Source organism: Ranitomeya imitator, chromosome 1 (genome assembly GCF_032444005.1).
Source record: "Ranitomeya imitator isolate aRanImi1 chromosome 1, aRanImi1.pri, whole genome shotgun sequence".
NCBI lineage: Eukaryota > Metazoa > Chordata > Amphibia > Anura > Dendrobatidae > Ranitomeya > Ranitomeya imitator.
In genome coordinates, this window is record NC_091282.1 from 120,183,465 (window position 1) to 120,208,859 (window position 25,395).

General features: G+C 47.3%; 1 protein-coding gene across 3 annotated transcripts in view; it reads left to right on the forward strand.

Annotated features, from left to right (window-relative positions):
- CERT1 (ceramide transporter 1) overlaps positions 1 to 24,031 on the forward strand; it is a 76,470-nt gene extending 52,439 nt beyond the window's left edge. Inside the window, exons 8-17 of one of the 3 annotated variants that reach the window (XM_069750244.1) lie at positions 2,368 to 2,460; positions 3,129 to 3,212; positions 3,872 to 3,964; positions 12,525 to 12,620; positions 12,696 to 12,828; positions 12,922 to 12,992; positions 16,261 to 16,389; positions 16,765 to 16,891; positions 18,049 to 18,186; positions 22,041 to 22,625. In XM_069750244.1, coding sequence (XP_069606345.1) covers positions 2,368 to 2,460; positions 3,129 to 3,212; positions 3,872 to 3,964; positions 12,525 to 12,620; positions 12,696 to 12,828; positions 12,922 to 12,992; positions 16,261 to 16,389; positions 16,765 to 16,891; positions 18,049 to 18,176 — 954 coding nt within the window. In that variant the 3' untranslated portion in view covers positions 18,177 to 18,186; positions 22,041 to 22,625. Of the gene's footprint in view, positions 1 to 2,367; positions 2,461 to 3,128; positions 3,213 to 3,871; positions 3,965 to 12,524; positions 12,621 to 12,695; positions 12,829 to 12,921; positions 12,993 to 16,260; positions 16,390 to 16,764; positions 16,892 to 18,048; positions 18,187 to 22,022 lie in introns of all 3 variants that reach the window. The other 2 variants (XM_069750235.1, XM_069750252.1) reach the window with 2 other exon arrangements.
- Positions 24,032 to 25,395: the final 1,364 nt, after the last annotated feature.

The window sequence follows — 25,395 nt, forward strand, 5'->3', positions numbered from 1 at the left end:
ATTGTCAAAAACAAAGGTGGAAAAATCCGAAATTTTCTCCTCTAATGAATAGATCCTTAAAAGTTTTTCCATAATCAAAATTTGCCATAAACAACATTTTTTACGCTTATCCTGTTAGTAAACTGCTATGGCCCCAATGATGGGACCCTTACTTATCATGAAAGTGTGGCCCCTGAACATTATCCAGGTTGGCAGACAAGCATGCATGCTACCTGTCCATGCACAGTCTATGGGACTGACAGATCACGGAGCCAGGTGATGGTTTTGATTCTGGAAAAACGTATTTAACTCCTTAGTGAGTAATTCCATAAATGTACATCAGCACTGGTCTGACCGTGTGTGGAGCCGACTCAGGAGCTGCGCTCCATGTACAGCACGCGGTTATATAGCTCACATCTGTCTAACAGCAGGGGCCAGGAGCTGAGCTCTGGTTGCTGCTTGTTAATCCTATAAATGCTGCCGTCAGTCTCTCAGTGGCATTTAAATGACCTCATTTCCATTGCTCACACTCATCTACTCCCGTGGCAGCCTGGGGTCTACTGAAGACCCCCATCACTGCCATCTTGGTACTCCTGTGAAGTGCAGCTGCAGTCCTCAACTTTCATTACAGACTGCAAATCTGTGGGATTGTGTTATATACTAAACGGATCGAACAAGATATAAAAATTGAAAATCCTTCCCCCCCCCACAAACCCCCCGCCCCCAAAAAATTTTCAATCAAAAAAACAAAAGAAATTTAAATAATGAAAAAAAAAATAAAACAGATTTGATATAACCACATCCGTAAAAGTTCGGTCTATCATAATATAAAAATAAGCATAGAATAAGATGATTAACATAATGAGAGAGTAAAAATATTCGTTTTTGTGACACCAGCCTCCCTACAAAAATGCAATAAAGAGATGAATCATTTTATGTTCCTCAAATCTGTATCCATAAAACAGTTGGCTTTAGACGCAAAAAAGAAAAAAAAAATCCCCATACGGCTTGATCAACGGAAATATAAAACCCACGTTTTTAATTTTATTTTTATAAACTTCTGAATTTTTTTCACCACTTACAAAAAGGTATGTAAGTTTGGTATTATTGTAATTGTACTGACCTGGAGTCTTGTTGTCAGGTCGTTTACCCGCACAATGAACAAAACCCAAAATAACAATTGAGGAATTGCATTATATTTCTCTGCAATTTCCCCACAGTTGGATTTTTTTTTTTTTTTTTACGCGTTTCACTGCTTTATATGGTAAAATGATTTTTTTTATATACATTTTTTACAATCTACTTGTTCCACAAAAACAAGTCCGTATTCAACTACGTCATTGGAGGAATATAGGTTACGGCTCTTGCAAGAAGCCAAGAAGAAAACGAAAATGCAAAATTGAAAAATTGCCGTGTCTTTTAATGAGTTAAAGATATCTCAGCACAGAATGACTATGGAGACCCAGCGCCATCATTAACGCCCGTTTGGCGTGGCCGAACAGATCAGGGCACTTTCCGACCCACTACGTAATTTTCCATCTATCTCTGCCACTATGACGCCGAGCTGTCACTGAAGGCATCGGGGCGGAGAAGACTAGTAGGTGGGAAGGTGCACTGAACGGTTTGGCGGCACCAAGCGCCTGTACTTGGTTGCAATGGTAATTTTGTGGAGAGAGATTACTTTTACAATTTCTGTACTTCGATGGGTTGTCCAGGCTGATCCCAAAAGTCTGCAGTCCCTCCGGCCACTGTGACTAGACATGCATGGATTCACTTGTGCCGTGCGGGCCGCACACATCTAGGCGGAAGTGAATTAAAATCCAAAACTAATTAAAAATTAACCTTAAATGTGAATTTTTTTTTTAAACTGGAATATCCTTTTAAACTAAATCTCCTATAATGGATTTCTCCTTGTAGTTAGTATTTCAGTGACACCAACATATGGATATTGAGAACCGCAAAACCCACGCTAATATGTGAGGATTTCCTGCAGGGTTGTTCACATCTTCAGTAAAAAGCTTCTGACTAATGTCTCTGCGCGCGGATGAGATCCCATTAACGTAATTGGTAAATGTAAAGACACTGTGTGAAATATGGCAGCGGCTGCAAGTAAGCAACGGCAAACGGAGCCGGCGGTCATCCCGATCCCACCGTCTGTCCAGCGAGCGGCTCTGTGCTGTGGGTAGCTCTTTCTACAGTGCGGACCGGCGAGTCGCGCACTGCACTACTAAGCCTGGTGACCAGTCTTTGGTGACCAGCCTTATCATTTTTTTCCCCCACCCTTTCTTCATTTTGTGCATAGAATCTGACTGCTCCATGGCTGATCATAAAACCAAGCTGTGCCGCCATTCTTTTTCTAATATATAACGCTAATTCTACTTGTTTTAGGAGGTTGAAAAGAGAAGAAGAGTGGAAGAAGCCTACAAGAATGCCATGACCGAACTGAAGAAGAAATCGCACTTTGGTGGACCAGACTATGAAGTAGGTGTACAGTCTGCTAGGGTAACTCATTGGGACACACTGGTACGGTAGATGGATGGCAGGGGCAGAGCACATCACACGTGTTGGGGATCAGTCCTGTTTCTGACATCTTTATCACGTTGCCACCAGCTTGCAGAATACACATTACTGCATTATATTGGTTTTCCTATATATTAGGAATGACCATTCACAGCCCAAACTGCACTCCTCTCCCAGACGGCCATCACTCCCCTGCTCTTGCAGCTGTGCCTCCCGCCAGACTGCTGGCATTGACATCCAGCAGGGGTGTCCCTTGATGGCTGCAGCCAATCGTCAATCTGATCGGCTGCATCCCTTTAATCCATCCAAAATGGGTATTGTCTCGAATGAGAAGGCTCAGGCCACTGATTGGCTGCAGCTCTCCTATAGCCCAGATTTCTAGATCACCACCAGTCTGATAGCAAGGGACTCAACTGTGAGCAAAGAAGTGCCGCTCATCCTTTAGAGGAGTAAAGCGTCTATATTTTTTAAATTCCATCCCTATGGGCCTATGCAGCTTGGCCCGGAATGACCTGTTGGAGAAGGGAATGGAAAGCTGATTGTGACACCGTGGTACTGTCCAATCCGTGGGACGTGGAGACAGCGGATTCGCTCTGCTCAGGGAATAATCGTCTTTTACGTTATGGCAGGAGGGACCGAACAGTTTAATTAATGAAGAAGAATTCTTTGATGCCGTTGAAGCTGCTTTGGACCGACAGGACAAGATCGAGCAGGTAGTTGTGATGCGGTGTGTCGCCGGCAGTGGCTGGGTTTTATGGGAAGCGGATTGGGAAACCTTACATAACTGTACCCGACACGTTATGCCCCATAACCAGGAGGAATCTGCCCCCTTTCCACCAGGAGAAGTCTGTAAGAGTAGATGCTACTAGAGTGGAGACCGGAGGGCGAAGACCACCTTTCCCCAGGTCAAAAGGATCAGCTTTTCTCTTCTGTTATTCCCGCTGCTCCCCCTGAGTGTTCAGTTTTTGTTTTTATCCTCCATACTGTTCCAGATATCGGGGCCTTTTCATATTTAATACTATTTTTAGGGTCTTTACAAAGCGGCAAGGTTTATTATTCTGTGCAATGCCCCCTTGTAAACACCATAGAAAGTAGTAACAACTAAAACCCAGATCTCTGGAATAGTATGGAGGATTTAACAAAAAAAGATTACTCATTGGAGTAGTGGAAATAAAGGCCACTCTGGAGCTGGTAACATGTTGGTTGGTCATGCATGCTCCCTCGTGTATGATCCTAGAAGGCATACATACAAGACACACATACGTCTTCTTCATTGCTGAAGGGCCCACTCCAAAGAAAAGTGCTCTTCTACACACAGGGTCATGTACAAAATGTATTTCATTGACTTTTTTTTTTTCTTTCTTTCTTGTAGTGTCAGTCAGAAAAGACCAGATCACACTTGTCTTCATCGTTACCAGCTAGTGATCCTTTCATTGGTTTGGAAAGTCATCGATTTGTCCGAGCGGTAAGTCTAATGAAAACTGTCTGATTTGTAAAATCTCATGTCTGAATGGACTCCAGCCATTTAACCCCTTCCCAATTTTGGACATGCCCAGTACATCATGGAAGGGAATGACTTCCCAATTTGGACGTCATGGCTATTTTGTGGCACCGTGTTAAGGTGCCTGCTGAATCTTACAGCAGGGCGCCTCGGCTCATCGTCATGGGGGGTTTCGTTGCCCCTCCCCAGCAACTACCATTGCTGTGATTGGCTGTTCTGAATTGAACAGCCAATCACAGCAATTTCAGTTTTTCAGGCTGGAGCCTAGCAATGCCGGCGTCACCAGCCCAGCACTGATTAATGCGATCGGACAGTGACATCGATTGCACTAATCATAATGCAGAGATCAAATCTGACCCCATAATGACCACACTGCACTTCCTAATTCTGGCATGGGGATGTCATTGTGGTGTTCTGTCGTGCTGTACTGGGCTCTGTGGTGCCAGACTTTTTCAAGCCCGTGCCATCATTGCTGCTGGCGTTTCTCCAATTCCTCAAAAAAGTCCTTGATCCGCTCCAATCCACTCCTCTCCGCCCCCTCACCTATGCCTAACCCCTCACACTCTGCCCTTCTGCCGCTGAGCACTGGTCAGTGCTTGAGCACTTTTGTTTGGCAGGTTTTTTCTCCATGCGCCCTGCAGCTGCCGATCACTGATCAGACGCACATCACTGATCAGCGTTTGTGCTCGCTTTTGGCCAGGACTTTTTTATTCCCTTAATCACCTTTTTGCACCACATCAGTGCGTATGTCCTACAGCCATTGAGCGGAGGTCAGTGACACACATCACTGATTGCCATCCGGTTGTTTTCTTTTTAGTTGCTAGGACTAGATTGGGGACAGTAAAAATATACCTTAATAATGAGCTTCTACTACAGTATTTCTTACTAAATTTAGTCAGGTTTAGTGTCCGATAGCAAAGCAGGTAAAAAAAACATCCATGAGCCTACAGCCATCGCGCGTTGATCAGCGACACACATCACTGATCAGTATCCGGTTGTTTTTTTCTTTTCACACAAAATTTTTTAAAAAAAAATTATTTAGCTTAGTTGACAGGACTAAATTAGGGACAGTAAAAATATACTGTAGTAATCTTCATCTACTACAGTATTAATTTTTTTTACTGAATACAGTAAGGGTCTGTGTCAGTTGCGGGAGCTCAATAATTTTATTTATTTTTTTTTACTGATGTCCGTTTAAGTTTTTTTTCCATTTTCCAACTTTTTATGTTTTTATTATATTATCTTTCTTTATACCAAACTCACACCTAAACACAATAAAAAATAAAATGTGCGACACAAACACAAAAGTAAAAAAATTTGTGAAAAAAAGTTAAATGTTTAATTTTTTTTTTCCATCCACGTTAATTCAGTTCCTGTAAAGCACCTAAAGGGTTAATAAACTTCTTTTGGGTAATTTCTGTCATATAGGCCCTTCAGTTACTTCAAATGTGATGTGGTCCCTTAAAAAAAAAAGTGGTTTTGTAAATTTTATTGGAAAAATGAGAAATCGCTGGTCAACTTTTAATCTTTCTAACTTTCTAGAAAAAAAGTATTTAAAAAAATTGTGTTTATGTAAGTTAGACGTTGGGGAAATGTTATTTACTAACTGTTTTGTGTGACATGACTCTGATTTAAGGGCATAAAAACTAAGTTTGAAAATTGCTAAATTTTGGCCAAATTTCCCTTTTTTTTTTTTCACAAATAAATAAATGCAAGTCCTATGTAAGAAATTTAGCTACTATCGTGGAGTACAATATGTCACGAGAAAACAGGCTCCGAATCAGTGGTATCCGTTGAAGCGTTCCAGAGTTACTACCACATAGTGACAGTGGTCAGAATTGTAAAAATTGGCCCGGTCAGGAAGGTGAAAATAGGCTTCGGGGTGAAGGGGTTAAAAAGCGTTTCTTTATCGCCTCTCATTGGGGGACACAGGAACCATGGGTGTATGCTGCTGCCACTAGGAGGCTGACACTATGCAAATAACAAAATTAGCTCCTCCTCTGCAGTGTACACCCCACCGACTGGCATTAAACTCTTCAGTTTAGCTTAGTGTCAGTAGGAGGTGGACACGGGTCTTTCATTAGACCCTTATCTACCTCAATGTGCGTCGTTTCTTTTCAGGTTTTTTCCGGAGGGATACAGGGTGAGCAGTCACACCTGTATTCCCACAATGCGGACTATGAGTACGGCGTGTACTGCCACCCCGTATCCTCATAGATCCCTCTCCAGGACCAAGATCCTAGCACAGAAGCGTGCTCAGAAGTCCGGTCCTGGCTCCGTCCCTCACCCACTCGCCTACCAGAGCCTGTCGGTTGGAGGAGACGAGGACGTCCATCACAGCTCCGTGGACGTCTCATTCCCCTCAGGTTAGTAACGGCGTGGGATGTTTAGGTGAGTATTTCCCCTCCATTCCCCCGGGATCTTTTCTCCAGATGTTCCCCTGTCCTCCCTCATGGCGTTTATTTTAGAGGGATCCCAGGGACAGCCATAAGCTCTTCTTCCTTAGCGGCCGCAGTTCTCTCCCTGCAGCCGCACAGCCCCTTACAGAGTCACAGCCTAGCAGGCTGCCGCGCCGCTTCCCCCTGCGGTCTCTCTGCTCGGGGGCCACAATGCGTCCTGTGTCTGCACGGCGTCCTTGGCAGGATGCCGTGCCACTTACTTTCTGCGGCGCTCCGACGCCGCGATTCTCCGGCGGCGCTCCGGCGCCGCGATTCTCCGGCGCCGCGGTTTTCCAGCGGCGCACTAGCGCCGCGTTTCTCCGCGAATTTCCGGCGGCGCCGGCCTCTAATTTAGGTCCCGGCTTCTGCCGGGGCCTACTTCTGGCGCCGCGACCCCGCCAGTTCCGTTTTTCCCGGACAGCCTTGGCAGGCTGCCTCTCTTCTCAGTCCCTGCGGCGCACTGCTCCGGCGCCGCGGTTCCCTTCTCCGGCGGCGCCGGTCTCTAATTTAGGTCCCGGCTTTGGCCGGGGCCTACTTCCGGTTTCTCGGCTCCTCACTTCCGGTTCTGCGGGCGGGCTTTTTTCTCGCCCGACATACTGCGCCTTGCCCACCGGCGCCTCTGCGTCTGGCTCCACCCCCTTCCTCGTGGGTCCCTCGGCCGGTGTGCACCGCTTCTCACAGCAGCAGCCGCCCTCGCAGTGCCTCACGCAGCGCGCCACGCTCCTTCACTCACATCTTCTGTGGCTCAGCATCGCAGAATCAGCACCTCAGGGAAGTTCTCCACCGAGGACAAGTGGGACATCTTCCAGGACCGGGTCCGTGAGTAGCTGCACTGCAGACTGACACCCCCCTCTGCCCACTGTCCCCTAACCCACTGGCATCTTCAGGGTCCCTAAAAATGTCTACCTCTAAAGGGGGCCGCTCTCGTCCCCCTACCTCTTCATCTTCTGCCTTAGTCACGTACTTTGCATGTTCGTCCTGTAACAGCAAACTTCCCTCAGGTCAGTCCTCCCCGCTGTGTCAGTCCTGCAGCAACCCGATTGTTCCCACCGCCCAGGATCCCCCGGCTGTTCCGCCCGAGAGTGATCCCCCCATCCCAGGCTGGGCCGCCTCTCTGTCACAATCGGTGGCCGATTTAACACGGGTATCTCAAACCCTAGTGTCCGCGCTGGATCGGTTACCCCTGCAGACCCCTGCAGTGGCCAGCGGGTCGCAGGAACCGCCGCCCGAGCCCTCCTTGACTAGCCACAAAAGGTCCAGACAGGAACGTCGGTCTGAGTCCTCTTCGCGCTCCATCTCGCCGCTCGGCCCTCCCCCGCGGTTGGTGTCCCACCGATCCTCCTCCCCTGAGTCAGGCGAGGCATTATCTGATGCGCCTTCAGAGGATACTTCGGAGCTGGATCCTAACCAAATCGCCACCATGAGTGAGACAGTCCAGAACCTCATTGGGGCAATAAACCAAACATGTGGCATCAAGGATCCCTCTACGGAACCCGCAGATCAGGCGGTTTCGTTCAGACGGGCCAAACCACCTTCAAAATTTTTTGCTCCTCATCCTGAATTCGAGGAAATCGTGTCCAGAGAGAGAGAGAACCCCACTAGGCGTTTTCAGAGGGGAAAACGCCTGGGTGTGTTATATCCTTTTCCTCCAGAACTTGCCGCCAATTGGACGGCATCTCCCTCGGTGGACCCCCCTGTTTCCAGGCTGTCCACCAACACGGTGCTTCCTCTGTCCGGCGGAGCATCTCTGAAGGATTCTAACGATAGAGTTATAGAATCCTTCGAGAAATCTGCTTTTGAAGCGGCTTCAGCGGCTCTATGTCCAGCTTTTGCGTCCACTTGGGCTTCAAAATCCATCTCAAAATGGGCCAAGGATCTTCGGCGGGGTATCCTGGATGGGGCGCCTCCCGCGCAATTAGCGGAACTTGCCAACCAGATTTCCCATGCTGGTGAATATCTCGTTTCCGCCTCTCTGGATGCCGCGTCTTGTGCGGCTCAAGCTTCCAGCAATGCCGTTGCCATCCGCCGGACCGTTTGGCTCAAGGCCTGGCAGGCGGACTTGTCCTCCAAAAAGTCCCTCACTAGTCTGCCCTTCCAGGGCTCTCGCCTCTTTGGTTCCCAGCTGGACCAAATAATTAAGGACGCCACCGGGGGTACAAGTTCTCTTCTCCCCCAGGCTAAGCCTCGTCGCCCTCCTCCTAGACGACAGTTTCGTCCTTTTCGGCCTTTTCGTCGCTTCGCTGCGTCAAACTCCTTTTCCCAGCAGCAACAGAGGCCACAGGCACGTCAAGAGAAGAAGGCGGTGTCCTTTAGGCCCACTCCGTCCTGGCGTCCTCGTTTCTCCCAGGGTAGATCCTCCAGGCCCAGGACTGGAAGATCCACCTCGGCATGACTCTCGGCAAGACTCCAGCCCAACTCCCAGATTGGGCGGCCGTCTTCTCCTTTTCAGGGACGTCTGGATTTCCGCAGTAGAGGACGCATGGGTCAGGGAAGTTGTATCCTCGGGATACAAAATAGAGTTCGCTTCCCGACCTCGGGATCGTTTCTTCCAATCCCGTCCTCCAAGAGACCCTGCTCTAGTTCCGGGCTTCTTCTCAGCCATCGCTTCTCTGCTCAAATCCGGGGTAATCGTTCCTGTCCCAGAAAAGGAACGCTTCACGGGTTTCTACTCGAATCTTTTTGTGGTACCGAAAAAAGACGGCAAAGTTCGCCCCATTCTGGACCTCAAATTGCTGAACAGGAGAGTTCGCCTGAGACACTTCAGGATGGAATCCCTTCGTTCAGTAATTGCTTCCATGGAGGCTCAGGAGTTTCTATGCTCAATAGATATCCAGGACGCCTACCTCCATGTCCCGATATTTCCCGGACATCACCGTTTCCTGCGCTTTGCAGTGCAACGAGATCATTTTCAGTTCGTCACCCTGCCGTTCGGTCTCGCAACCGCGCCAAGAGTGTTCACGAAAATCATGGCGGCGCTGATGGCCATCTTGAGAGTCAGAGGCCTGGTCCTATTTCCATATCTCGACGACATCCTCATCAAGGCTCCGTCCTTCGCTCAGGCCCACGAAAGCCTGTCCATTGTTCTCGACACCTTAGCCCGTTTCGGGTGGGTGGTAAACCGGAAGAAGTCCTGCCTTATTCTTTCTCAGCGCATCATCTTTCTGGGCATGCTTTTCGATACTCGTCAGAGCAGAGTCTTCCTTCCCACAGACAAGAGATCCACTCTCTGTCGGGACATACGCTTGCTCCAGGGTCCTCGACCTCCCTCCCTCCGTTCGGCCATGAAGGTTCTGGGGAGGATGGTAGCTACATTGGAAGCGATTCCCTTCGCCCAATTCCATTCGCGACCCCTTCAGCAAGCCATTCTGTCTCAGTGGGACAGGTCGGTCTTCTCCCTGGATCGACCGATCAAACTCTCCTTTCGGGTCAGGCGGTCTCTCAACTGGTGGCTGACGTCACCTCTCATCTCCCAGGGCAGGTCCTTCCTTCCAGTTCACTGGCAGGTGGTGACAACGGACGCCAGCCTGCTCGGCTGGGGTGCGGTTTTTCACCACCTGACGGTCCAGGGCCGCTGGTCGCTGCAGGAGTCATCTCTGCCGATCAACGTCCTCGAAATTCGGGCCATCTTCCTGTCCCTCCGCCACTGGGAAAGGATTCTCAGGGGCCTTCCAGTCCGGATCCAGACGGACGCCACGGCTGTGGCATATGTCAACCATCAGGGGGGGACTCGGAGCTCCTTGGCCCTTGCCGAGGTATCCAAGATCCTCCTTTGGGCAGAGGCAACGGTTCCGGTGATATCCGCGGTGCATATCCCCGGCGTGGAAAACTGGGCCGCCGACTTCCTCAGCCGCGAGGGCCTCGCGGCAGGGGAATGGTCCTTACATCCGGAGGTCTTCCATCAGATTTGTCTTCGATGGGGAACTCCGGATGTGGATCTCACGGCGTCCCGAGTCAACAGGAAGGTTCCGCAGTTCGTCTCCAGGTCCCGCGATCCTCTCGCAGTGGGCGTCGATGCTCTGGCCATTCCTTGGTCACAGTTCGAGCTGCCCTACCTGTTCCCATCCCTTCCATTACTTCCCAAACTGTTGAAGAAGATCAAAGCGGAAGGGGTGCCGGTCATCCTGATCGCCCCGGATTGGCCCAGGAGAGCTTGGTTCGCGGAGCTCGTCAACCTTCTCGCGGACGCTCCCTGGCGCCTTCCAGACAGGCCCGATCTGCTGTCCCAGGGTCCGATCTGCCACCCGAATTCTCGGTCGCTCAGTTTAACGGCGTGGCTGTTGAGACCGCGGTTCTGAGAGCGTCTGGCCTTTCGGACCGGGTGATTCACACCATGATTCAGGCTCGGAAGCCTTCGTCTTCCAGGATCTACTACCGCACCTGGAAGGCCTACTTCCGGTGGTGCGAGTCCAACCGCCTTCCGCCTATGGTTTTTTCCCTGCCTTCTCTTTTGGCCTTCCTTCAGGCAGGACTGGATTCGGGCCTGGCTCTTAGTTCTCTGAAGGGTCAGGTCTCTGCGCTTTCCATCCTCTTTCAGAAGACCTTGGCCTCTCGGCCACAGGTTAAGACCTTCTTTCAGGGGGTAGCCCACGCCGTCCCGCCGTACAGGGCCCCTGTGGAGGCATGGGACCTAAACCTGGTACTGGACGTTCTGAAGGTTTCTCCCTTTGAACCTCTTAGGGAGATTCCTCTATCAGTTTTATCATGGAAGGTAGCCTTTCTTGTGGCCATCACGTCCATTTGCCGCGTTTCCGAGCTGGCGGCCCTGTCTTGCCGTCCTCCGTTTTTGGTCATTCACCAGGACAAGGTGGTCTTCCGGCCCCCTCCTTCTTTTCTTCCTAAGGTGGTTTCCACCTCAACGAGGACATCGTTCTACCTTCCTTTTGTCCAGCTCCGACTCATCCTCTGGAGCGATCATTGAACAAGCTGGATCTTGTCAGGGCTGTGAGGATCTATCTGGACAGAACGTCCACTTTCCGGAAGACGGATTCCTTTTTCGTCATTCCTGATGGCACGCGCAGAGGCCAGCCGGCTTCTAAAGCGACTATTGCTCGATGGATCAGAATGGCAATCTTGGAGGCTTACCGGGTCAAGAACAGAGTGCCCCCTCCTGGGATTAAGGCTCACTCTACCCGGGCAGTCGGCGCCTCCTGGGCGGTGCACCACAGGGCTTCCGCCCTACAGCTGTGCAAAGCGGCAACTTGGTCTTCCATCCACACGTTCGCCAAATTTTACAAGGTCCATACCTACGCATCGGCGGACGCCAGCCTAGGCAGAAGGATCCTGCAGGCGGCAGTGGTGAGTCCTCTGACCTGATGGAAGTCTGTTTTTCCCGCCCTTGGGACTGCTTTGGGACGTCCCATGGTTCCTGTGTCCCCCAATGAGAGGCGATAAAGAAAACAGGATTTTTGGTTGCTTACCGTAAAATCTGTTTCTTGAAGCCTCCATTGGGGGACACAGCACCCTCCCAATGTTTTTGTTATATGTTCTCTGACTGTTCTCACGTTTACAGTTCTCAAGTTTGTGGTTATGGTTTTTCAACCTTGTTCTTTCTCCTACTGCTTTCTCACTAACTGAAGAGTTTAATGCCAGTCGGTGGGGTGTACACTGCAGAGGAGGAGCTAATTTTGTTATTTGCATAGTGTCAGCCTCCTAGTGGCAGCAGCATACACCCATGGTTCCTGTGTCCCCCAATGGAGGCTTCAAGAAACAGATTTTACGGTAAGCAACCAAAAATCCTGTTTTTCTGTCTTCTGAAACAGAAATAACAAACTGCTTTGTGCTCCCTGGGTCCATAAGAGTCTATACTGCTGTTTCTGATGTCTGATATTGTCACGGATAGTAACCAATTTTATTGATTGGCTGCAGTGCTTTCGATGTGGCGTCAGCGCTGCAGACAGTATCAGACATCGGGAGCAGTGGTGGAGACTCAGGGCTGCACCTGAGGAGTGCGAGTAAAGCACAGTGTCTGTTTAGTGGGGTTTTCTGAATACCCCCTTAAATGCGCCATGTTAGTCGTTGCTTGGGAAAGGATTGTTGTTCTACAATCTGATCATTATACTTCCGAATAACGTACTTGTTTGATGCAGGTCGATGAGATGGTACAGAACCACATGACTTACTCACTGCAAGATGTCGGCGGAGACGCAAACTGGCAACTTGTTGTAGAAGAAGGAGAAATGAAGGTAATTTATCTTATAAGTCGCCAAATAAAAGGACGACTTTTTCCTGCCACTGACTGATGAATCTGATCTTTGCAGGTTTATAGAAGGGAAGTAGAAGAAAATGGCATCGTTCTTGACCCCTTGAAGGCCACGCATTCTGTGAAAGGAGTCACAGGGCACGAAGTGTGCCAGTACTTCTGGAATGTTGACGTACGCAACGACTGGGAGAGTAAGACCATTTCTACAGCCAAATATACTAGTGTTGTTTCTTTTTTTGGGGGGCATTTTACTCACATGGTGTTTATGTTGTTTGTCCCGACAGCAACCATCGAAAATTTTCATGTTGTTGAAAAACTATCTCCAAATTCGATAATCGTGTACCAGACGCACAAGGTATGTCAATCTATTCCGCTTCTGTTACATTGTTTTTCTGCAGAGCCTCACCACTGCTACAGATAAAGGCAGATCTGGGGAGTCTGGGATATCTTAGCCTAATAACCGTAATGGGCGGCAAAGGAGGATTAAAGGGAGTTGGTCACCCCATCTAAACACAAATTAAATTGAGTTTATAGTCATATCAGGGACTTGGCCCCTATAAGAATCATACATTTAGTGTATTAATCTCTTCAGTGTCCAAATAAACACAGTTTAATTAATATGCAAAGTATGATGTTCGGTGAATGCTTAGCATGGCCCCTGGCACTGTTCTGCCCCTGAACTCGCGTCACACCGCCCCTCGTTGTATCTGGATTTACAGTACTCACTTGCCTAGTTAAAGTTCTAATAATGTCACGAGCTCCGGGAAACCCGATGCAAGAGCTGAATGTGTTTTCTTTGGGTGAGGGGGAATAGGGCATTTAAGAATGGGGGGCCTCCAAGTCCCCTATATGATTGTGAACATAGTCTGTGTTGTGTTGGGGAGCACTGACTACCTTTAAAAGGTTAATCCCACAATGGCATTATTTTTCATTAGAAAATCTATAAATATGTTTTCCTTTTAAAGCTAAAGCATTTCCCAGCAGCCCCCCTGCTTCTCCTAAGTGCTGCAGGTCGCTCCCTCTGTTTTCCTCTGCTTACAGAGTTGCCACACTCGAAGTGGGACAGAGCAACATTTTTGTCCATATTAGATATGACGCTAATACATGTTTGTAATATAGTTGTTGTGATAGTGTAAAATTATATTTAGATACACTATCCCCACTCACCCCTCCAAAAGTAAGTCAGCAGGATCAAAGAAGATAGTCTGAAATATCTGTATATTCATGTTCTTAATGGCCACTGAATTTTCTCACCAATGTCTATGCAAGAAAAGTAATCATAACATAGTAACATAGTTAGTAAGGCCGAAAAAAGACATTTGTCCATCCAGTTCAGCCTATATTCCATCATAATAAATCCCCAGATCTACGTCCTTCTACAGAACCTAATAATTGTATGATACAATATTGTTCTGCTCCAGGAAGACATCCAGGCCTCTCTTGAACCCCTCGACTGAGTTCGCCATCATCACCTCCTCAGGCAAGCAATTCCAGATTCTCACTGCCCTAACAGTAAAGAATCCTCTTCTATGTTGGTGGAAAAACCTTCTCTCCTCCAGATGCAAAGAATGCCCCCTTGTGCCCGTCACCTTCCTTGGTATAAACAGATCCTCAGCGAGATATTTGTATTGTCCCCTTATATACTTATACATGGTTATTAGATCGCCCCTCAGTCGTCTTTTTTCTAGACTAAATAATCCTAATTTCGCTAATCTATCTGGGTATTGTAGTTCTCCCATCCCCTTTATTAATTTTGTTGCCCTCCTCCTGTCTGGCTTATGGCTAAACGCCTGGTACATTGGTTACACATACGGTTCTGCGACAGCTATATTATTATACAAACACACACACAGCTCTGCAACAAAAATCATACACCCGCACAGTACTTCTACAACCATAGTATACGTACAAACACACCCGCTGCAGCCATTGTCCACACATTCCACTAAAGCCGTAGAATACACACTCAGATCTGCTATAGCCAAAGTGCACACATGTCCACCGTTCAGTGTGCGCGCACTATGGGGTAACAGAAGTGCAGACATGTCACACAGTAAGATGCACAGTGTAGGGCAGACGACGCCGGCTGAGTTAGGGAGTGCCTGTCTATAAACGTCCCTGCTCACCCCATGTGTTCAGCCGGACCTGCAGAAGGGCACGATACACTGGCAGTCTATGGAGTAAAGAACCATAGAAGTGCTTGTACTTCATCATTACCGTTGAGACTACAGGAGGACACTTCCAAAGGCGACTGTAGAGTAATCTGATGGGGCAATAGTTGCAGGACGGTCCACATTTACCAATGCTTGGTATTGGTAATTGTATGTAGCGATGCCTATAGATGTTTTATGGGAACCATCTGAGGGTGGGAATAACACGTGAAGCAAAGAGCTGCTATACTTCTCTCCATGTCACTATATAAATGTGCGTTTTCAGAACCAGGTATCCAGTATGGAGTAGTAGTTCTAGGATTGGATTTGGGGCATCCTGTCACTAATCCAATTAAGGAACATTTTTGTCTACTTCTCCCAAGGCTAAAATGGCTGTTCCTGGCACCAATAGTTACCGTATATACTCGAGTATAAGCCGAGACACCTAATTTTGCCACACAAAAAAATGGGAAAACTTAATGAATCGAGTATAAGCTTAGGGTGGAAAATGCAGCAGCTACCGTAAATGTCAAAAATAAAAATAGATACTAATAAAAGTAAATTTAATTGAGACCTCGGTAGGTTAAGTGTTTTTGAATATCCATATTGAATCAGAAGCCTCATATAATGCTCCATACAGTTCATGATGCGCCCGATAAGATGCTTCATACTAAATACGCCCCATATAATGCTGCACAAATGTTGATCATTGCTCCATTGACACATTTGCCCCATATGCTGTTGCTGCGATTAAAAAAAAAAAAAAAAAAAAAATCACATACTTGCCTCTCGTCGCTCGGGCCCCTGGCACTTGCTATAGTCACCTTTCCCCGTTCCACCGCCGTGTCATCGCACCCTCTGACCTGAGCGTCACTGCAGAGGATGGGGAAGACTGAGCCCGGCGGTGGAACCAGGAGAGGTGAATATTGTGCAATGCCCCCGTTATATTCACCTGCTCCTGGTGCGGTCCCTGCACATCCATGGTTCTCCGGGCGCCAGCAACTTCTTCCTGTGTTGAGCGGTCACGTGGTACCGCTCATTACAGTAATGAATATGTAGCTCCACCTCTATGAGAGTGGAGTCGGGTCCATATTAATTACTGTAATGAGCGGTACCATGTGACTGCTCAACGCTGGAAGAAGCTGCCGACGCCCGGAGAACCATGGACGTGCAGGGACCGCTCCAGGAGCAGGTGAGTATTATTAGACGTGTGCTGCTCCCCCTCCCCTGCTGACCCCTGGGAATGACTTAAGTATAAGCCGAGATGGGGCAATTTCAGCCTAAAAAAATGGGCTGAAATTCTCGGCTTATACTCGAGTATATACGGTAACTATCATAATTTTTTAGATTACTTAAAAAAAAAAAATAATAGTCCCTTTAAGAACATGTTAGATTCAATCCAAAGGACGACTAATGGTGTTCAACCTGTAATATGTGAGTGTTAATAAAAATGGCCTATTTTGTGATTCCCAGCGAGTATGGCCGGCTTCTCAGCGAGACGTCTTGTATTTATCCGCCATCCGGATGATACCAGCTGCCAGTGAGAATGAGACGGACACTTGGATCGTGTGCAACTTCTCCGTGGACCATGACAACGCTCCTGTGAGTATATGGCGGCTCTGGGTGCAGATTATACTGGGATTACAGCTTAATCTGCAAGAAAGTGATGGTGGATTATAAATCCCCATCTATTATACTGCCGGCCCTGGTGGGATTTAGCAGGTTACCACTTTTTTATTTATTTATTTATTTATTTATTTATTTTTACAACAAGAGTCATGATGTGTCTGGAATAACCAACCAGCCAGGGCCAACTAATACCAGGCATATATAGTAGTCTAGCATTGGGCACCACATGGTCACATCTGAGACCCCAGGAGGTGGTGAAATTGGCCTTATCACAGTATTGAGCACCTGAAAAATGATTTACTGAATGCTCAGAATTTTAACTTGTGCATATGTTTTTTGTTTTTTAAGCTTAACCGGTGTGTACGTGCCAGAATCAACATCGCCCTGATCTGTCAGACTCTTGTTAGTCCACCAGAGGGTAACAAGGAGATCAGCAGAGACAACATTCAGTGCAGAATTACATACGTCGCTAATGGTGAGACCCCCGGTTCCGGGCTTGGTTTGATGACTGTAGAATCTGCTGAGTTTTGGGGTGCCAGTTAATACTAATTAACAAGAACTAATGGATCTTTAAAAGGGGGGTTATTACAATCAAGGTATTTACAATGACATACATAAGGGAAGTCTAACTTAGGGACAAGGGTACAATTAAAGGGAAGAGGTATAATGAGAGGGTGGTGGAAACTGTATGTATGTGTGTGTATATATATATATATATATATATATATTATAACCAATACACACCCACATACAAGCCATGATTCCACCCTTGCTTCCGCTATCTTCTGTGGCAAATGTCCAATGATCTTCCAGCAATGTGAACACTGTCATTGGCTGCAGTAATCATCACCTTCCTGCAGATGACATACTTAGGATAGAGGCTATTCATTCAACAGTGTATATACCTGTATCCTCCATTAGGTTTTAGGGTGTGTGCACACGTTCAGGTTTTTTCGCGATAAAAACGCATTAGAAAATGCCTACATATGCATCCTATCATTTAGAATGCATTCTGCATGTTTTGTGCACATGATGCATTTTTTTCCGCAAAAAAACGCATTGCAGTAAAAAAAAGCAGCATGTTCATTAATTTTGCGGATTTTTCGCGTTTTTCTCACTATTCTATGCATTTGGAAAAAACGCGTCAAAAATGCATAAAAACCGCAAAAAAAAAGCATGCGGATTTCTGGCAGAAATGTCCGGTTTTTGACAGGAAATTTCTGCTACAAAATCCCGACATGTGCGCACAGCCTTAGGGCCAATATTAATTTCGTATGTAGATGCACCTTTGCCTTATCACTAAAACAAAGGACATCACACAAAAGAACACAGGCCTGATGCCTAATAGGTTTACACAGTCTTGTATCTGGTTTATCTCCTCAATAGAGTCCTGGAAATATTCAGCACTGATAAATTCAATATAGCTCCGTGATTTCTATGATACATGCATTGTCCATGTTGTCTCCAACAATGACTACATTGCCAGCCCCCTGCTGTGGCATTAGTCCTATTCCCGCATCTGATCATCTTTACAATTATTTGGTTCTTTTTTTAATTTTGGCTTGTCTACATGGTAACTGCTAAGTAATCTATCCAGGCACTGGGTTTTGATTTGTTGTTTCTTTCCTTTAGTGAACCCGGGAGGGTGGGCTCCTGCCTCTGTACTACGGGCAGTGGCCAAACGGGAATACCCCAAATTTCTTAAAAGGTTTACTACGTATGTGCAGGAGAAGACCTCAGGCAAATCTATACTTTTCTAACAGTTGCCAGGTAAGACGTGTTTTCCGGATTATTGGTCCTTGGTGTTCTGAGGATTTTAGGGCCAATAGCAGTGAAATTCTATAGGGCTTTTGCTGAATATTGTAGATTGATAGATGGTAGCCTTCAGGTATGAAAGCATGGTGGCAACATTTATGGAGTTTATATGTAGTATCTATAATATAACGCTGGGAGCGTCACTCTGTCCGAAGCCTTTATAGAATGTCTGGCACCCACAGAGTGACGCTCCCAGGAGATCGCGGTATGCGTAAGCACTGAACGCATACCGCGATCTCCACCGGAGAGTCAGGGACCGCCAGGAGGGTAAGTATATTCACCTTTCCCCGTTCCAGCGCTGCGTGCGGCTCCGTCTCTCGGCTCCTCTGCTGTGACAGTTCAGAGGGCGCGATGACGCGCTTAGCAATGCGCGCCGGCGCCGCCCTCTGACTTACCAGTCACAGGCAGAGGAGCCGGAGTGTGTCTTCAAGAAAATGGCGCCGGAAAGCGCGGACTGCGCAGGCGCCGATTCCTGCTGCCGGAATCGGCGCCTGCGCAGTCCGCGCTTTCCGGCGCCATTTTCTTGAAGACACACCTGCAGTGGAGCCGGACGATAGGTGAGTATGGTATATTTTTTTTTTTTTATATGGCAGCAGCATACGGGGGCATACACACTGGAGCGTCTTATGGGGGGCATATAATACAATGGTGGCGCAGGATGGCAGCAGCACATGACAGAACGGGCGCAGGATGGCAGCAGCACATGACAGAACGGGCGCAGGATGTCAGCAGCACATGACAGAACGGGCGCAGGATGGGAGCAGCACATGACAGAACAGGGGAGCAGGATGGGAGCAGCACATAACAGAACAGGGGCGCAGGATGGGAGCAGCACATGGCAGAACAGGGGAGCAGGATGGGAGCAGCACATGACAGAACGGGGGCGCAGGATGGGAGCAGCACATGACAGAATGGGGGCGCAGGATGGGAGCAGCACATGACAGGATGGGAGCAGCAAATGACAGAATGGAGGCGCAGGATGGGAGCAGCACATGACAGAATGGGGGCGCAGGATGGGAGCAGCACATGACAGAACGGGGGCGCAGGATGGGAGCAGCACATGACAGAACGGGGGCGCAGGATGGGAGCAGCACATGACAGAACGGGGGCGCAGGATGGGAGCAGCACATGACAGAATGGAGGCGCAGGATGGGAGCAGCACATGACAGAATGGGGGCGCATGATGGGAGCAGCACATGACAGAACGGGGGCGCAGGATGGGAGCAGCACATGACAGAACGGGGGCGCAGGATGGGAGCAGCACATGACAGGATGGGAGCAGCAAATGACAGAATGGAGGCGCAGGATGGGAGCAGCACATGACAGAACGGGGGCGCAGGATGGGAGCAGCACATGACAGGATGGGAGCAGCAAATGACAGAATGGAGGCGCAGGATGGGAGCAGCACATGACAGGATGGGAGCAGCAAATGACAGAATGGAGGCGCAGGATGGGAGCAGCACATGACAGAACGGGGGCGCAGGATGGGAGCAGCACATGACAGAACGGGGGCGCAGGATGGGAGCAGCACATGACAGGATGGGAGCAGCAAATGACAGAATGGAGGCGCAGGATGGGAGCAGCACATGACAGGATGGGAGCAGCAAATGACAGAATGGGGGCGCAGGATGGGAGCAGCACATGACAGAACGGGGGTGCAGGATGGGAGCAGCACATGACAGGATGGGGACGCAGGATGGAGCAGCACATGACAGAATGGGGGCGCAGGATGGAGCAGCACATGACAGGATGGGGACGCAGGATGGAGCAGCACATGACAGGATGGGGACGCAGGATGGAGCAGCACATGACAGGATGGGGATGCAGGATGGAGCAGCACATACCAGGATGGAGACCATATACCAATATAAATGCTCGCCACCCGGGCGTAGAACGGGTTCAATAGCTAGTTAAATATAACCTTTTGGTCAGATAGTTCCCATTAGTTACCCTGCTTGTTTTCCCAGCAGGAATGATCACTACAATACTGTGTTACCTCTCTACTTGAAGACGTGTGTGTGTGTATATATTTTTATTTTCTTAACTCCTTCATGACTGGGCCAATTTCCGTTTTGTACCTCCCTTTCTTCCTAGAGCCATTACTTTATTTTTCAGTCAATAGATCCATATGAGAGCTTGTTTTTTTGCGGGACGAGTTGTACTTTTGAATGATCGCTGCATATAACAGAAATCACGGTCTCCTTTCAATCCCGGCCACATGCAGAGTTTCAGTAGAGCTCTTGCAGTGACCAGCACGGGGGTCTTCAGTAGACCCCCAGCTGTCATAGTAACCCATGATCACATCACAGGTGCGCCAATGGGCTCAAAGAATGACGCACACCCATGCCGGGGTGTCTTAAATGTAGCAGGTTAACAATCGCAGGTGGAGCACAATTTGTTAGCGGCAGTTCATTTCTGTAAGAATTCCTAGGAATGATCTGCCAGGTATGGGGCACACTCGCCCCGTGAGCCCACTTCCAACTTGCACAGTACATGTACGGTGGATGGCGTGAAAGGGGTTGTTGAAAAGTCTAACTCTGATCGCTATGAGTAACTTGGCTAGCTTGTTGTGACACCTTTTGAGCTTTTAATGATTTTACTGTTTTTTTTTTTTTTCTTCTTCTGAATTTTGACCCTTGAGTGAGGATGTTGTGGGGCTGGCATGTGACTGCTCGTTTTTGCCATCTACCTGCAGGTCTGACATTTATCACTGTCCTGTGGGTAGGTGATAAATGATTAGGCTAATCCTAGTGAATGAAATTAATTATGAAATTATTATAATTGTAGTAAATATTTATCATCTTGGGGCTACACATTGACAATGTGTAGCATGAAAGCAGGGATCGGTCACGAGTCGCATTACATAGCCGGGATGACATGATACAGCTGACTTGTAACAAAGACTCCATGGTATTCTTCAGTGGCTGCTTGCATCGGCCCAGTGATACTATACAGTCTAAAGGTACAGTCACATTAAGCGACGCTGCAACGATATAGACAGCGATGCCGATCGCTGCAGCATCGCTGTGTGGTCGCTGGAGAGCTGTCACACAGACAGCTCTCCAGCGACCAATGATGCTGAGGTCCCCGGGTAACCAGGGTAAACATCGGGTTACTAAGCGCAGGGCCACGCTTAGTAACCCGATATTTACCCTGGTTACCTAAAAAAACAAACACAAAAAAAAACAAAACACTACATACTTGCATTCCGGTGTCTGTCGCGTCCCTCGCCGTTAGCTTCCCGCACTGACTGTGAGGGCCGGCCGCTGTGCTTTACGGCTGGCGCTCAGTCAGTGCGGGAAGCTGACGGCGAGGGACGCGACAGACACCGGAATGTAAGTATGTAGTGTTTTTTTTTTTTTTTTTAGGTAACCAGGGTAAATATCGGGTTACTAAGCGCGGCCCTGCGCTTAGTAACCCGATGTTTACCCTGGTTACCAGTGAAGACATCGCTTAATCGGCATCACACACGCTGATTCAGCGATGTCAGCGGGAGATCCAGCGATGAAATAAAGTTCTGGCCTCCTAGCTCCGACCAGCGATCTCACAGCAGGATCCTGATCGCTGCTGTGTGTCAAACACAACGATATCGCTATCCAGGACGCTGCAACGTCACGGATCGCTATCGTTATCGTTCTAAAGTCGCTCAGTGTGAAGGTACCTTTAGGCAGGAGAGCACCATAGGCCGAGGCGCGTTGTCCTGCCCTCACTAGATCCCATCATATAATCCTCCCCCAGATATAAGTATCTGCTGCTTACTCCATTCATTGATGTCCTCTCCCTCCTAACAGACCGGTCTCGTCCTGCAGTGAAATGAAGAGGCGGTATGAACATTCCACGATGGATCAAGCCTTGAATTTTCACCTTCAAGATGGCGTTTGTAATTAATATACACATGGAGGCATCTTCCTGAGGAGACTGAACATCAAACACTATTGGACTTCTGCACCTTCCTGGACTCTTGTAAAAATTCTAAACCTACTAAATACCATGATTGCGTTTTCTTACGATCCTTTTTGATTTTGCTTGCTTGCTTTGAAGCATCACATGAAATGAGTAACTATAAGGACGGAGGCTTTAATTTTCTACAACCGGAAACTGCTTACCTACCATAGGCCTGTAAAAATAATAAAGCCATAACGGTCTTGTGTTTCTAGGCATGGTGAGGGATATACGCAGAAACACGTGGCGTTTACAAGGTGTTTTTTTTTTTTTTAAGGCAGTTTTTGGTTGGAAGGCTTTTGGGGTGGTTTTGTTTTGGAATTTTTTTTTCTTCTTTCTGTGCTAGCCGGTGGCTAGCTGCTGTGATGGTGATAACTGAGGGCTGTTCTAAGCTATGGCTTTGCCTTTCCTTGTGGAACGCCAATGAAGACTTAAGTCTGATGGAGTTTCCCAAAAAAAAAAAAAAAAATTCTAAGAAAGCTTTATTTTTTTTCATAAATCTATATATTTCTATTTGTATTTTTAGTTGCATTAATAACTTGGAGCAAAAATGTAAGTGCGTTCTGTAACCTGATCCAGAAAGTTCACAATCACTCCTTGACCAGATGGGAATCTATTTAGCAGAAATTGGGTTCTCTCCAGACGTTTTATCTCGTTCAGGGTGTGCAGACCGTCACCTTTTTTTTTTTTTTTATAGTGTTTTTGCTGCAGCTTCAATCTCTGGTGTGACTTGAACTGTCTTACTTCATACCTCTAGCGGAAGTACAGCTGTGAATGTATCCGTCATCTAAACACAATGGAGGCCGCCATATTGGTGGAGGGAAACATTAGTGCCTCGTGCTTCAGTCAATGGATCCCAGTGAATGGCTCATCACAATGTGCTTGCCTCCATCCGTGTATAGGCAAAAGGTACATTATTAAATGCTGCAACCTTTAGGCCGGGGGTCCGTAATCCCAACAATCAAACAATCACTGGCGAGCCTTTTTTTTTTTTCTTTCCCCGTATTACAATATTGTTTTAATACTGTTTCTGCTTCTCAAATCGCGTGGTGAATTTTATTATATTTTTATGACCATTTTTGTCAATTGATCCATCGGCACAGTTCTTACCCTTCTGTATGAGTGCAATATCCACAACCCTACGTCTTCTAGGTTCGCTGTACGATAAAAGTGGAGAACTGTGAATTTTGCACAAGATGGCTTATTGTTAGGTTTGTTTGTAAATCCCTATTCGGTGACAATCTTGTTTTAGTGGGATTTGGGAAGGGGCTTGATTATATAGGTATGTGGCGGGGAGGGAAGGGGACACATACTTATTTGAAAAGGTTATCCAAAAAGTTTTGTCCACGTGTCACAAAGTGAGCTGCTTCCTGAGCCTTGCAGCCGACAGTCTTCAAAATCCGCCTAGCGGGTGCACAGTCTAGATCCTCGTCTCAAAAAGAGTCCAAACGTTTTCCAATCGTGTGTGTTAATTTGGAAATCACTACAAGCGATCGTTCGAGCCTGCAATGTAAAACCCTTTTGTTTTAATCACGGTCACGTCCGTCATACGTTTACCATCCCGGTTATTGTGAGTGTGGTTGGGAATCCCAGCGGACTCCTCCGCTCCATTGATTCATATCAGTCTTGTGCATCTGTCGAAATAGATTTACGGTATATATTGGTGTCCCTTATCGAATGATTAACCTCTTCATAAGCTAGGTTACAATGAGTGGAAACAGATGTATATAATTGGAGTATTGTGTAAAAACTTTATAAACAACTGCCCGTAGACTTTTTGTGCTTTGGGGGGTCTCTGTCCCCTGAAGCTTTTCGCGGGATGGTTTGTTACTTGCTTTTAATTGTATACAACGCACATAACAAAAAAAAAAAAAAAAAAAATATATATATATATATATATATATATATATATATATCTATATCTATATCTATATCTTGCCTTACCACTAAAAAGCTCTGTTCAAGAAATGATCCAGAAGTAGAAGTGCCTACGTGGTAATGAGCAGATGACCGGAAACCAGAAGTCCACACAAATATTTTAAATGAGTCTTGTGATTTTTGTATTAATTTTTTTTTTTTTTTTTTTTGAAAGGCCACTTATCCTTGTATGTAAAAAAACAAACAAAAAAAAAACCTTCTAAATCTAGTTTATGAATGTTGAACATGCTCGGTTATATCTGGTTAATATCGTGGACTTCGGCACTTTCAGTGATGGGAAAGCCTGCAGTGCGTACAGCCATAAAACATCGCAGAACTGTCCAGGAGCTGAATTTGAAAGCTTTATTTTCCAAAAGGCTTATGGGACGTTTACAAAATAATATATAAATCTTAATATCATTAGTTGCATTTGCACTAAATGTGATGTACTTTTGCTATTCTGTAAATAAATGTATTACACTAAGTTCTAGGCATCCTGTTTGTATACATAGTGAATGTACATAAATCGGTATGGTGTGTTTGTATGGGAAATGAATCCTAGGTTTGCACAACACCAGATTAGACAAGGAAAGAGTAATCTCATGAACATAAGTGAGATGCATTTGTTCTCTTAGGCTATGTTCACACCTTGCGGCGTCCCTCTGCGGGTTTTCCCGCAGCGGATTTGATAAATCTGCAGGGCAAAACAACTGCGGTTCTCCCTGCAGATTTATCGCGGTTTGTTCCGCGTTTTCCGCTGCGGGTTTCCGCCTATACTATTGATGCTGCATATGCAGCAATATGCAGCATCAATAGTAATGTTAAAAATAATAAAAATTGGTTATACTCACCCTCTGACGTCCCGATCCCTCGGCGCTGCACCCGGCAGTCCGGTTCCAGAGATGCTGTGCGAGAAGGACCCTTCGTGACGTCACGGTCATGTGACCGCGACGTCACCGCAGGTCCTGGTCGCACAGCAACTCTGACCGGACAGCCGCGTGCAGCGCCCAGGAGCTCCGGACATCAGAGGGTGAGTATAACCAGATTTTATTATTTTTTAACCCCAAATATGGTTCCCAGGGCCTGGAGGAGAGTCTCCTCTCCTCCACCCCGGGTACCACCCGCACATTATCCGCTTACTTCCCGCAACGTGGGCACAGCCCCATGCGGGAAGTAAGCGGTTCAATGTATTCCTATGGGTGCAGAATCGCAGCGATTCTGCACAAAGAAGTCACATGCTGCGGGTTGTAAACCGCTGCGTTCCCGCGCGGTTTTTCCCGCAGCATGTGCACAGCGGTTTGCGGT